General features: G+C 47.4%; 1 protein-coding gene across 6 annotated transcripts in view; it reads left to right on the plus strand.

Moving 5' to 3' along the window:
- GUCY2D (guanylate cyclase 2D, retinal) overlaps nt 1-4,793 on the plus strand; it is a 52,510-nt gene extending 47,717 nt beyond the window's left edge. For all 6 annotated transcript variants that reach the window (XM_053261206.1, XM_053261210.1, XM_053261211.1 and 3 more), the window contains 3 exons: nt 485-570; nt 687-818; nt 1,712-4,793. In XM_053261206.1, the coding sequence (XP_053117181.1) occupies nt 485-570; nt 687-774 (174 nt within the window). In that variant the 3' untranslated portion in view covers nt 775-818; nt 1,712-4,793. The remainder of the gene's footprint in view (nt 1-484; nt 571-686; nt 819-1,711) is intronic.
- The last annotated feature ends 8,598 nt before the right edge of the window (nt 4,794-13,391 follow it).

Here is a 13,391-nt window from a genome sequence, read left to right on the forward strand (position 1 = left end):
CCATTTCTGCATGGCAATATAGTGTGGGAAGTTCAAAGCTTCTGCACAAGTTTCTAGTGTGGCCTTACTCTCTGTACACTCACCGGGAGGGGCCTCACGCGATTTTTGCAGCACCACCTGCTGGCTGGCTCTTGCATTCCGAGAGAAACCCTCTTCCCCAGTTGCCACAAAAGTTGTAACGAAAAGCTGCAGCTTCTTCTCAGAGTGTAAGAGCTGGCCAGCAGGTGGCGCTGTGAAAATTGCATGAGGTGCCTCCTCAGTGTGCATACTGGGGGTAAGATCACCAGGAAGTAGTGTAGAAGCTTGCAGCAGCATGTGTACGAGGCAGAAAGTTGTACACGGAACTTGCACAAAAGCTTTGAATATTCCACACTTTATTGCCGTGCGGAAATCGCCCTAGACTCTGCCTGTTCCTGCTCAACGGTATATAAATATCTTGAAATGTGTCTCTTTCCCTCAACCAGCAACTCTCTTCTCTCTGTAGGGAAAAGGCGTTGAAGACACATTTTGGCTTGTAGGTCGAGAAGGCTTTAACAAGCCCATTCCCACGCCCCCAGACTTGCTGCCAGGGTAAGTGAAGAGGGACAGGAACATCCTCTTTGGAACAGAAGAGGGGGTCCTGCCAGGGGGAGTTTGGAGGACATGGCTCTCTTGGTGACTTTCCTGTCTCTTTGCTTTGCTTGCAGTGCCAGCAGCCATGGCATAAGTATGGACGAGATTCCTGAAGAACGAAGGAAGAAGCTACAGAAAGCACGCCCAGGGCAGACCACGTAGCCAGAAAGTGACCATGTAACACAAGGCCGCCGGGCATGACCCAGGTGAGGCTGGGCTGTGGGGAATTCAGTGTGTGGAGTTTGCTGCATTTCTAGTCCCTACCCCCCCAAGAAGTGGGGTTGATTTGGAGCACCACTCCCATCCTTAAACATTTTCTTTTAAAAAAATCTCATCTTGCCTGACTCCTTCCATTTTTTTCAGGGAGGGGAAGGAAGTAGGAAGATTATTGTGGCTTCTTTCTCCTCCATTCCACATCTCCAACCCTGAAAAGTGTGTCCCTTATGCTTTATAGTGGGGCGGCCAATGCAGACCTACAGCTGTTGTTGGAACTATTACTACTACGTTTATGTTTATATACTGCTCTTCAACCAAAGTTCTCAAAGCGGACTACATAGAAAATAAATAATACATAAATAAGATGGTCCCCCGTCCCCAAAGGGCTCACAATCTAAAAAGAAACACAAGGCGGATACTAGCAACAGCCACTAGAGGGATGCTGTGCTGGGGTTGGATAGGGCCAGTTGCTCTCCCGCTTGCTAAATATAAGAGCATCACCACTTGAAAAGGTGTCTCTTTGCTCAGTTAGCAACTACAACCCCCGTCATTCTCAGTCATGGCTGCGAGAGCTTCTGGTTGGCTACCCCTGCTTTAAAGTATGGAAGGGTTTATCATATGACCTGCTAAGGACCTCCCAGCTCTCCACATCACTGTAATCTTTAAATTGTTTTAATTTTTGTTTTAATTTGTTTTATGTGTTTGTGAACCACCCAGAGATGTAGGATTGGGGCATTGGACAAATGTAACAAACAAACAAACCATCACAGCAGCGTGCCCTGAAGCATCTCTCTTGTCCCCACACCTCAAAGAACTGGGGGGTAGTCTTGAAAGATTTCAAGGCTTTGCTATGAACTAACATTGTTGTTGCTTTTTTAACCAGCTGAAACAACCACCAGGATCTGTGGCCTGTATTTGCTGATGCTTTCTGTCCAACTCTGATGAGGCCTTTCATACAGAGAGGAGCCGCCCTGTGGAAGGAAGAGGAATCGGTGGCAGATGCTTGAGGGGCTCGCATCCCCTTTGGCCCTATCTTGCATACATCAAAACAGACTCGTCCTTTTTCGGTATACATCTTCCTCGGCTCCGCTTGTCATGATGGAACTTCTGCCAGCTTAGGATCTGCCATTCACTCTCCAACCAACCAAGAAAATGGGTCAGGTGCATGCTGGGACTTTGGTCAACCTGGGATTTGCCACATGGTCCCAACTTGGTTTTTTATTTTTATTTGTTTTTTAATCAAGTTGGGATGTGGCCAACCTGGGCATCACCGTTTGCACTCTGATTAAGGGGCTGAGGGCATGGTGTGGTTTCAGCCAGTCTAGGAATGGCAGCTGACATTCGTTTCCTGTCAGAGATTTTGCTTCATTCTCACTGGAGTTGATGTTTGGACTGCCATGTTGCTAAGTAACGATGGGTCTTTTTTAGCATCCTCAGAGTGACTTTCTTCAAAGAAGAGCAGGAGACACCTGTGCCATGTCTCTGTGGCAAATGTGCAATGTTGGAAGGCAAGAGCTGGCTACATGGAGTTGCACCCCCCCTCCCCATCAGCAGGGGGATGCTACATTTTACTGCCAGAGGTGGCAGGCATTGATTCTGACCCATGCCAAAGCATCTTTGTGCCCTGAGGCGTAGGGATGGTCAGATGGGAACTCTTGCCTCTAGGACAAACCTGCAGATAGTCCTGAACGGCTGGCTTCGGAACAGAGCCTATCTGCCACTCCTTCTGTTTTTGGAGGACAGGCGTGAATTCTGTTGAGGAGGCGCCTGGGGATTCCACAGTGACTGGAAGTGTGCATCATGGACTGATATTTAAGCACCTACAAGTTAATTCTCTTTCAAGCATCTCTGGGGAAATTCAGCTCATATGGCTAATCACTAAATGTTGCCTCCATGGGAATATTTTATTTTATTTTATTTTATTTTATTTTATTTATATACCGCCTGACTTTGAAGGCTCTAGGTGGTTCACAAAAGTAAATACAATAGAGGCAAAATAAAACGACCATTAAGACAACTACTTAAAACAATTTAAAACATTCACAGATTACTTAAAAGCCAGGCTAAACAGATGTATCTTAAGGGCTCTCTTAAAGGCGGGTAAAGATGTTAAATCACGAACGGCTATAGGGAGTACATTCTAGAGCCCCAGAGTGACTACAGAGAAGGCCTGCTCCCGAGTCGCTGCCAGACGAGCTGGTGGTATATGGAGATGGACCTCTCTTGATGACCTTAAGGTGTGGTGGGGATCATGCAGAAGAAGGCGCTCTCCCAGGTAACTCGGGCTTTAAAGGTAATTACCAGCACTTTGTATTTTGCCCGGAAACCTATTGGCAGCCAATGTAATTGCTTTAAAACAGGCATAATGCAGTCTCTCCGAGAAACCCCGGAGACCAATCTAGCTGCCGCATTTTAGACCAACTGAAGTTTCCGAACCACATACAAAGGCAGCCCCACGTAGAGCGTATTGCAGAAGTAAAGCCTAGGGGTTACCAGAGATTGCACCACCACCACATCTCACTATTTATTGAGATGGGAGTCGTTCTCTTCGGGAGCAAACTATCTGCATTTATGCATGAATGAACCCTGACGCCTACCCTTTTTAAAAATGATGAGAGGATTCTTTAATTGTATCAAAGATCTTCTAGAATGTTTTGCTGAGCATGACAAGTGAACAGGCTCAGGTTAGAAGCAAGGCAATCTTTTACAAGAAGGGGAGTAATGAACTTTGGGCTGTCTGGGGAAGGAAGGCCGGCAAACAGAGACCGAATAGGTGGTACCATATGCCATTGTTGATGATCCCAGTAAGACGCACCCCTAAAGCCTCTTGGCAGGGTCTCACAGGCAAGACTGTAATTCTTGCTGGGGTGCCATTTTGAAATCCAAAATGGTGGAATAGCTGGTGCTATTGATCCATCCTGGAGATCGGAGACCTGGTTAAGACCACGAGGAAGGATCTTGGGGAAGATTCAGGATGGGTTGAGGTTGTGCATTTTTAAAGAACAAAGGCCATCTGCGGATATACAAACCTATTGTACTTGCTTGATCCAGGGGTTCTTGGATCCCCAGTTGCTGGATTACATCTCCCTTCATCCCCAGATGCAATGGCCGTTGTGGCTGGGATGATGGGAGTTGGAGTCCAGCAATATTTGGGGACCCAGGTTTGAGAACCCCTGGATTAACCAGTAACCACAAATAAAAGAATTTTCTTAAAGAGATGGCCTTTGAGTAGCTAGTGTGGATTTACATTCCAGAGAAGTGCGGTTGGGAATAAATATTTTTAAAGAAAAGTGTTCTAATTGGCCATGTCTTCAGTTCCAGGCAATACGCTTGTTTAATTTTAGCCTTCCAAGTTTAAATATTTTTTAAAGGATGGTTAAGTTGGTCCTCAGATGTAACATGTGGTTAACCAACTTTGTCTGAATTCCAAAGGTTTGCTAAATATGTCACTTGTCCTATATTCATTTGAAGGGCGGGGGAAAACAAGTATTGAAAATACATGTTAGCAGTAAGATGGCACATTAACTAAGATATGTATATATAAAATGATATTTAAAGGGATGGTTACTATTTGTCACCAGACAAAAATATTTTCCTTAAAGGGGCAGGCAGCAGTAATCTCCCATAGATTGGCTGGCCTTGGAATTTGTCTATCATTTTCATAGACTGTGTACAAATTGTACTTTTTTCCCTTTATTCTCCATATGGTGGCGGTTATTAATATTGGGGTATTTTATTTACATCCCCCCCATGCTGTTTTTCGCAGATCTTGGGGGTAGGGAGCAGCAATAGCGTCCATGGGTAGGAATGGGGCGGGGTGGCGGGGTGTGTACATATATGTATATACATCATTGCGACAATGCTGGGGATATTCTACTCTGTATCATATGGGGATTGTGCTAGGCACATCACAGCTGGGCCATCAACAACTGTATGTGACTCTGTAATAAAAGGGCCAGGCTAGAGTCTCTGTGGAGTGTCCTTTCTGCACCAATGGGACTCTGTTTCCATGCCTGTTGTTATCTGGGAAGCATCACATCACACCAGAGTGTTCCAGGAGCCGTTGTAGAGACTAGTATTGGGGCAGCCCAATGCCCCAAGGAACCCCAGTGCTCCCTTGGAGCATGCAGAATTGTTCGGGGGACAACCAGTGAAGCACTGCACCACCAGGGAGGGGTGTGTGTGTGGCAGAAGCTTGACCCACAACCCATGATGTATCCCATAGAGGGGAAGCAGGGGACAGGTTGATACGGTCTTATTCCAAAACTGTTGACCCCTCTAGCTCAGTATAGTCCACAACCACCACTGCCACAACGACGGCTACACCTAATTTTTATATAGCCCCTTTCAACAAAAGTTCTCAAAGTATTCTCACATAGAAGAATGTAATAAGATGGCTCCCTGTTCCCAAAAGGGCTCACAAGCTTAAAAAGAAACATAAAGTAGACACGAGCAACAGTTGCTGGGGGGATGCTGTGTTGGGGTTGGTTAGGGACAATTGCACCCCCCCCCCCGCTGGCTAAAGGTAAGAAATGTCCACAGTGTACACACACACACACACACACACACACACACACACACACACACACACACACACTCTTTCTCCCTACTTGATTTGCTTTTTTAATCTTCCCCACCTGATATGCTTAAAAAAAACAACTTTTAAAACCTTCCCAATCCCTTCCCACAGGCCCTCCCTCTTTCTGAACATGCGCGCACACACACACAAACAAACAGGGATGGGAGTCCCTCTCACAGCGTCTCCCCTTCTCTTCGGCTCGGTGTGGTGAGGGGTGATGATGATCAGTGCAGCCTGCTTTGTGCTGCCTGCCTGGCTGGGGGTGTAAAAGTGAACCATACCGGCCCGTGCACAGTATGTCAACCGCTGTGTCTCCTGCTGTTACTCCCTGGCAACTGGTACTCAGAGGCATCCTGCCCTTGAGGCTAAGGGTGGCCTATAGCCCTCCGACTAGTAGCCGTTGATAGAGCTCTCCTCCATAAAGTTATCCAAACCCCTCTTCAAGCCATCCAGGTGGTTGGCTGTCACCACATCTTGTGGCAGAGAATTTCACGTTGGTTATGCATTGTGTGAAAAAGTACTTCTGTTTGTTGGTCCTAGATTTCCTGGCAATCAATTTAATGGGATGGCCCCTGGTTCTAGTTTTATGTGACAGGGAGAAGAATTTCTCTCTATCCACTTTCTCCGCAGCATGCATGATTTTATAGACCTCTATCATGTCTCCCCGCAGTCGTCTTTTTTCTAAACTAAAAAGCCCCAGGTGTTGTAGTCTTGTCTCATAAGAAAGGTGCTCTAGGCCCCTGATCATCTTGGTTGCCCTCTTCTGCATCTTTTCCAGTTCTATCTACAATGTCCTTTTTTAGATGTGGTGACCAGAATTGTACGCAGAATTGTACACATGACACACCGTTGACTTGAGGAACCCACTGCCCCATGATGTGGTGAGAGCCACTAGCTTAGACAGCTTTAAAAATGGATTTGACAAATTCACAGAGGAGAAGAGGCCTATAAACAACAATCAAAAGACTTATCTAGAACCCTCAATGTTAAACAACAATATATGATACGAAATATAATGTGTGTGTGTGTGTGTGTGGCGGGGGTGGTGGCGGCGGCGGCAATAGCAACAAAGGGCTGCTGTCTTCCTTTCTTGCTGGTGAGCTTCTCAGAGGCATCTGTTTGATCAGTGTGGGAAACAGGATGCTGGACGGAATGGACCGTTAGTCTGATCCAGCCAGGCTCTTCTGATGTTCTTCATATTTGGAATTTTTGAACACAGTACGAGTTGGGTGCCTGGATGCCCAACTTCCCTCCTTCCATGAGTAAGACCCCTCCTAAGACCAAGGGTACAGCCAACCTGGAGGACTACAAAGACACCATCCCAGCGATTAATACCACTTGCACCACGTTGAGCACCCTGTGGGTGCTTAGTGCCCCTACGGGAGACATGGTGAGTACTTGGATGGGACACACGGTGGCACATATTGGTCCACAGGCAGAGGCGTAACTATAGGGGGGGCAGGGGGGGCACGTGCCCCGGGCGCCATCTTTTCTGGTCACATGGGGGGCGCCGACATGACAATTTATTTTAAAAAAATTTAAAATTTTTTTGTTAATACAAATGTTTCCTGCTCAGTGCAACAGCGCTGCAGCAGTCAAGGGAGTGCGTAGGCAGCCCATCCCCCACGAGCGGTCCCTTCCGCGCCGCCCGCGCCCCCCCCATTGCTTTGCTGGCGCCTGGCGGCCAGTCAGTGGCCTGGCTTGGCGGTGGCAGCGGGTGCTTGTGAGGAAAAACCTAAGTATAATGTAGTATGTTGTGGCGCGGGGCGGGGGGCGCGGGGGGCGCCATTTCAGCGCTTGCCCCGGGCACCATTTTCCCTAGTTACGCCTCTGTCCACAGGAATGTTGGATTGATAAGCTCACTATCGGGTACTATTGGGTGGCTTTCAGAAATGACAGCGGGGAGCCCCGATAGTTGGAACTCCAACTAAAATCCCTGTTGTCCAGTCAGAAATCCTTCTTATTCCAACATTCCTATCAAATGAATACCAGCTTGATAGTCGGCTTGGAGAAACCTTCTCCAAGTCTCTCCAAGCTATTTCTCAACGTATATTCAAGGAGTCCACCCCCCAAATCAGGGTAGGGGGAAAAGATAAGCCCCCACAAAGTGGGTCCTTCACTGGGGGTTACCTTAGCCTCCCCACCCTGCAATTTTGGTGGTACAATCCTTAAATACAATCCTGGTAGCCTGGAACAGCAGCGTTAGCTAAACCTTAAGGCAAAGATTGGGGAGGATGTTCTTTTCTGGCCCAATTCTGTTGGTGTTGGGGTGGCCATGTCGGCCACCCAACATTTTTTTTAAAAAGTTGCAGCAGATCTGATCGGAATTGATCCGATATTTTGCGGGGTGCACAGTCCTAGTCCACAAACCCTGAAAATCTGCAAAGCCTGCCCAGAAGATGCTTCAACATCACCCAGTCAAGCGCCATGGGCAGTGCTTCCTGATGTCAGTGGGAGACACATTTTGAGAATACAGAAAAACTATCCACACAGTCACTGACTGACTGTGCAACGTTCTGCATGTGGCAGAATGTAACATTCACACAGTTTCACAAGAGCATTATTGTGTAAGCACAAAAATGGCAGAAGTGGAGCTGCACACAGTGCGGCCATTGTATATAATGTCTGCACTGTTGCACAACTCCATTTGCACCCTTTTTGCACTTGCGCAGCATTACACTTGCACAACTGCATGAACGTCACTTTCCACCACATGTGTAACATTGCGTAGTATGTCAGCCACTATGTTCAGTGCACATACACAGACTGTACTTCAGTGTACAATGTATGCACATGCAGACCTGTATGTGCCTATAGTAATTCACATGTTATGTTCAATACTTGTACAGTAGTACAGTTCCGATCTTTACCCCTGAGTATAGGAGCCTATACTCAGGTTCACTTTTAAAATACGTATAGTCCTTTAGCAATACATGTACATGTGTACAACATAATGTCTGAATAGGGTTATAATGCAGTCTGCTCTCCTGGGCATAAGAACATAAGTACTGGATCAGGCTCAAGGCCCATCAAGTCTCACATCCTGTCTCACACAGTGGCCCACCAGATGCCTCTGAGAAAGCCACAGGCAAGAGATGAAGGCATGCTCCCTCTCCTGCTGCTGCTCCCCTGCAGCTTGTACTTAGAGGTTTCTTGCCTCTGATGCTGGAGATATTGCCCCAGAAAGGCCCCACCCCTGTGGCTGTTTCCTCCATTGCCAAGCCCTTTTTCCTGCTTACACATGAGGAAGTGCTATGTAAACATGTTTCAACAGTACTGTTGACCCAAGAGAGCATCCCGCAGATCAACTTGGAGCAAGAAAGCCCACACCTTGCACCTGTCCCCTGGACTTCCTGTTTGCAACAGAGACTTATTTCTAGTTGCAGGCACGGTGTTTCTTCAAGACAGAGAAAGTGTGGGAGGCGATAGGGTGGCCCAGACCGGCGACTGAGGAGTCAGACATCCTTGGAACACTTGGTTGCTTTCATATGCCAGGGATTAATACAAGCAAAGGTGGTGGTTGTGAGATGAAAGGGTGTGTGTGTGTGTGTGTGTGTGTGTGTGTGTGTGTGTAAAAGTCCAGCGAATAGTCTGGTAAGTTATTCATGTGGGAAATATGCCCTAGGCAGCCACCTGGAGAGGAGAACTGGTCTTGTGGTACAAGGCATTACTTGCCCCCTGAGCTAAGCAGGGTCCACCCTGCATATGAAAAGGGAGACTAGAAGTGTGAGCAGCACTGTCAGATATTCCCCTCAGGGGATGGAGCCAGTCTGGGAAGAGCATCTAGGTTCCAAGTTCCCTCCCTGGCAGCCTCTCCAAGACAGGGCTGAGAGAGATTCCTGCCTGCAGCCTTGGGGAAGCCGCTGCCAGTCTGTGAAGACAATACTGAGCTAGATAGACCAAGGGTCTGACTCAGTAGATGGCAGCTTCCTATGTTCCTATGTTCCACCTGTACTTGCCTTGTGTTGGAGCGACCTCACTACTCCAGCTCAGGGGCAGCCCAGGACACCTTTGCACCTGAGGCAGAGGGCCAGATGCTGTCCCCTTCCCTTTCCCCAAGTGGCAGGAGAGAGGTGAGATGCTGGAGGGTGCTGGTGATGTCCCAGTGACCTGTTGCGGCCCCTCGCCTTGCCTCGTGGAAGGGCCACACCTGCCCTTGCTAATCCCATCTTCTGCAATATGCTTGCTGGCTTCTCCTTCTTTTTAACAGACACCCCTGGGGATTTACCCTGAGAAGCATTTCGCAGAGCCAGAGCCAAAAAAGCTCCTTACGGCTTTCCAGGACCAGTTGAGCAAGATCTCCCAGAAGATTGAGGAGAGGAACAAGCCGCTCTCCGGCATCTACCGCTACACTCACCTGGACCCCCCTGTGATAGAGAACAGTATCTCCATCTAAGCAGGGGGAGGGGGAACCAGATCAGCATCGAGAGTTGCGCTATTCTCTGACCTCTTGTTAGCATATCTTGCCACAATCACATAGAATGTTACAGTAGGAAGGTACCTTGGAGGCCATCTATGGGCTATCCAGACCCATTTCAAGCTGGCTTTCGAGCTGGCTATGGAGTTGAGATGGCCTTGGTTGGCCTGATAGTAGATGATCACTACCAGGGAATTGACTAAGGGAGTGTGACTCTGTTGGTTCCTTTAGATCTCTCAGCAGCTTTCAATACCATCAACCAGGACATCCTTCAGGATTGCCTGGGAGATTTGCGGATAGGAGGCACTGTTTTGCTGTAGTTCCACTCCTATTTCTTGGGTAGATTCCAGATGGTGGTGTTTGATGACAGCTGCTCTTTAAAACACAAGCTATGACATGGAATCCTTCAGGGTTCCATTCTGTCACCAATGCTTTTAAAATATTTACATGAACCACTAGTTGAGGTCACCAGGATTTTGTGGGGAGGGTGTTACCAGTATGCTGGTGACATCTACATCTATTTATCTTTTGCATCATTATCAGGAAATGGCATTCACTCCCTAAATGCCTGCCTACAGGCAGTAATGAGCTGGATGAGGGATAATCAATTGAAGCTGAATCCAAACAAGATGGAGGTGCTCATTGTGGGGACCGGGACTTGAGGGGTGGGATAGATCTTCCTGCCCTGGATGAGGTTACACTTCCTCCAGGGCAAAAAACAAAACAAAACTACAACAAAAACCAGGTACACAGTTTGGGAGTGCTTTTGGATCGTGGCCTCACTCTAGTCTATCAGGTGGAGGCTATGGCTAAGAGCGCTTTTCATCAGCTTTGGCTAATTCAACAGATTCATCCATTCCTTGAAGAGAATGACCTCAAAGCAGTGGTACACCAGCTGGTGACCTCCAGGTTCAGCTACTATACTGCAATGTGTTTTGTGTAGGGCTCATAGTCCAGAAACTTAAATTAGTTCAAAATGTGGCAGACAGATTGCTCTCTGAGTTAACCTGGAGAGACTATATTATGCCTGTACTTTTAAAAATTGCACTGGCTGCTGATACATTTCTGGGCAAAATACCAAGTGATGGTTATGACCTTTAAGGCCCCGAATGGCTTAGGGCCAGGTTACTTTAGAGTAGGGGTGTGCCCAAATCAATTTTTCCATTTTGATTTGAACCTAAATCACAACACCCCCCAATTATTTTTGGGTCCAAATCTGACCCATCTGAATTACCTCTGATTCGATTTGGACCCAAATTTTTCCGAATCTGAATCCAAATTGATTCGGATTTTAAAAAAAAGTTCTTGGGGTAAAAAGAGTGGGTGGTGGTGGTAGTGCCCAATGGGTGGAAGCTACCACCCAAATTTCAAAGAGATTGGGCAAAGGGCTGATTGTGAATTGTTGAAGTTTACAAGTCTTTAAGGCTTTACCCATAGGAAATAATGGGGATTCCAGCAAAGGTATAGCTTCACGTCTGGGGGAAAGGGGTGGCCCAGAGTGGTGTGTGGTGGGTGGTAGTGCCCAGTGGGGACAAGGAATCTACCACTCATTTTTCAAAGGAATTTGGCAAAGGGCTGATTTTTTTAATGAATTGTTCAAGTTCCGCGTCTTTAAGATTTTCCCCCATAGGGAATAATTGAGGTTTCAGCAGCCCCATAACTCCACTTGGGGGCAATGGGGTGACCTAGAGTGAGTGGTGGCATAGTGCACATAGGGTGCCAGCCACCCTCATGGTTGCCAACCCATGGGGTACAGGGTTCTGTTGTTTCTGAGGTGTTCTGAGTGTAGATTCTCTGGTAGCAGATGAGAATGGATTCATGATTGAAAATCTCATATGCTACCAGAGAATCTGCACACAGAACACCTCAGAAACAACAGAACCCTGTACCCCATGGGTTGGCAACCATGTGGGTGGCTGGCACCCTATATGCACTATGCCACCACTCGCTCTGGGCCACCCCATTGCCCCCAAGTGGAGTTATGGAGCTGCTGAAACCTCAATTATTCCCTATGGGGGGAAATCTTAAAGATGCATAAACAATTCCTAAAAAATCAGCCCTTTGCCCAATTCCTTTCCAATTTGGGTGGTGGCAGGCACCCATTGGGGCACTACCACCCAACCCACTCTTCTGCCCCTGAAGCCCCCTTTCTGCTCCAAATCTGCCCCAAAGAACATTAATAGCACACATCAACAACAACAGCAGAGCTTTACAAAGAACCAGGTTTCCAAAGCAAGCATGATATCACAGATGCAGCAGACTAGGGCCAACAACAACATCAAATGTGCCCTGCCCTCCCTCCCCCAAGCATTTTTCATCCACAAGCAACAGAGACACAGCAACATCTGTGGCATCTGGCCATAAAAGCGGGTTAAGTAAGGATGCAAAACAACATTTTGCCAGTGGAACAGTGAGGCTTGGCCCCTCCCTCCTGCTTACACAAGTAGAAGAGTGATGACGACAACAACGGCACACATTTTTTTTGCGCATTCTTTGACATTTCTGCAACAGATCGGAGCCTGTGGCATGAGCACAACGTATTGTAGATGCAAATAATATTTGAATAAAAACTCTGATGATGCTACAACCCACAATATGACCCAATCTTCATTGCAAACAAGTCCACAGAGAGAGAGAGAGAGAACCTGCCCTTTGACCACCATGAGGGCCCTCAAAACATAGGCACAACAAAAAAACCAAGGCATTTGAATTGCAATATGCTAGACTTGAGTGTGTGTGTGTGTGGGGGGGGAGAAAAACAATAGTATATCTGTGCGTGTGTGCTCTGCGAAAGGGTTAGTGGTTTTAGGGGTAAATATTTGGCCATGGACTCAGAATGCTATGTGCTCTCTAAGTCTGTGTGAGGCAGACATTTGTAAGGGCACCAGCAGCAAGCTCATCCTTGGCTATGTCTGGTTGGGGGTTGGGGGTAGGTGAGTGTATGTGTGTATGTGCTGCTGCTTCAGTCACAATCCTTCCATGGGTGGAAAAAAGATAAGCAAAGTCTCAGACAACAAACATTAAAGAGGCAAGTGGAAGCAAGCCACATCACAAAACAGAAACCATGAACAACAAACAACTCATCATCATCATAGCATCAGGATCACCATCACATATCTATCTATTTATCTAGCTAGCTAGCTAGCTAGCTAGCTCACATTGACATTCATCATTTTCATTTTGGCATCAATTCAAAGCAGTCAATGAAAGCAATTCTTTCATATCAGCATGCATCTTCCAGAACCCTCCCTCCTACCTCCCCACCACCAACCACAGCCTCTGTGAATGGGAGGTGGTGGTGCTGGGCCATAGTGGCGCCAGGCCAGGACGTGTCCCACCCCCCCCCAGTCATGGGCCTCATGGTGGCGTCATGCGTGGCTGAAACAAATCAAACAAGCACTGTTCAACATTGAAGGGAAACAAAGCAAGCAAACCCTCTGTGATAGTGTGCTCCGTGTGTGTGTGTGTGTGTGAGAGAGAGAGAGAGATTCAACGCAAGGCACGTGTGAGACATAGCATCCTGTGCCTCCACACACAGCAGCCTGCCTCTGTGATGGATGGTGTGCC

The sequence above is a fragment of the Hemicordylus capensis genome, chromosome 6, assembly GCF_027244095.1.
Source record: "Hemicordylus capensis ecotype Gifberg chromosome 6, rHemCap1.1.pri, whole genome shotgun sequence".
NCBI classification, from domain to species: domain Eukaryota; kingdom Metazoa; phylum Chordata; class Lepidosauria; order Squamata; family Cordylidae; genus Hemicordylus; species Hemicordylus capensis.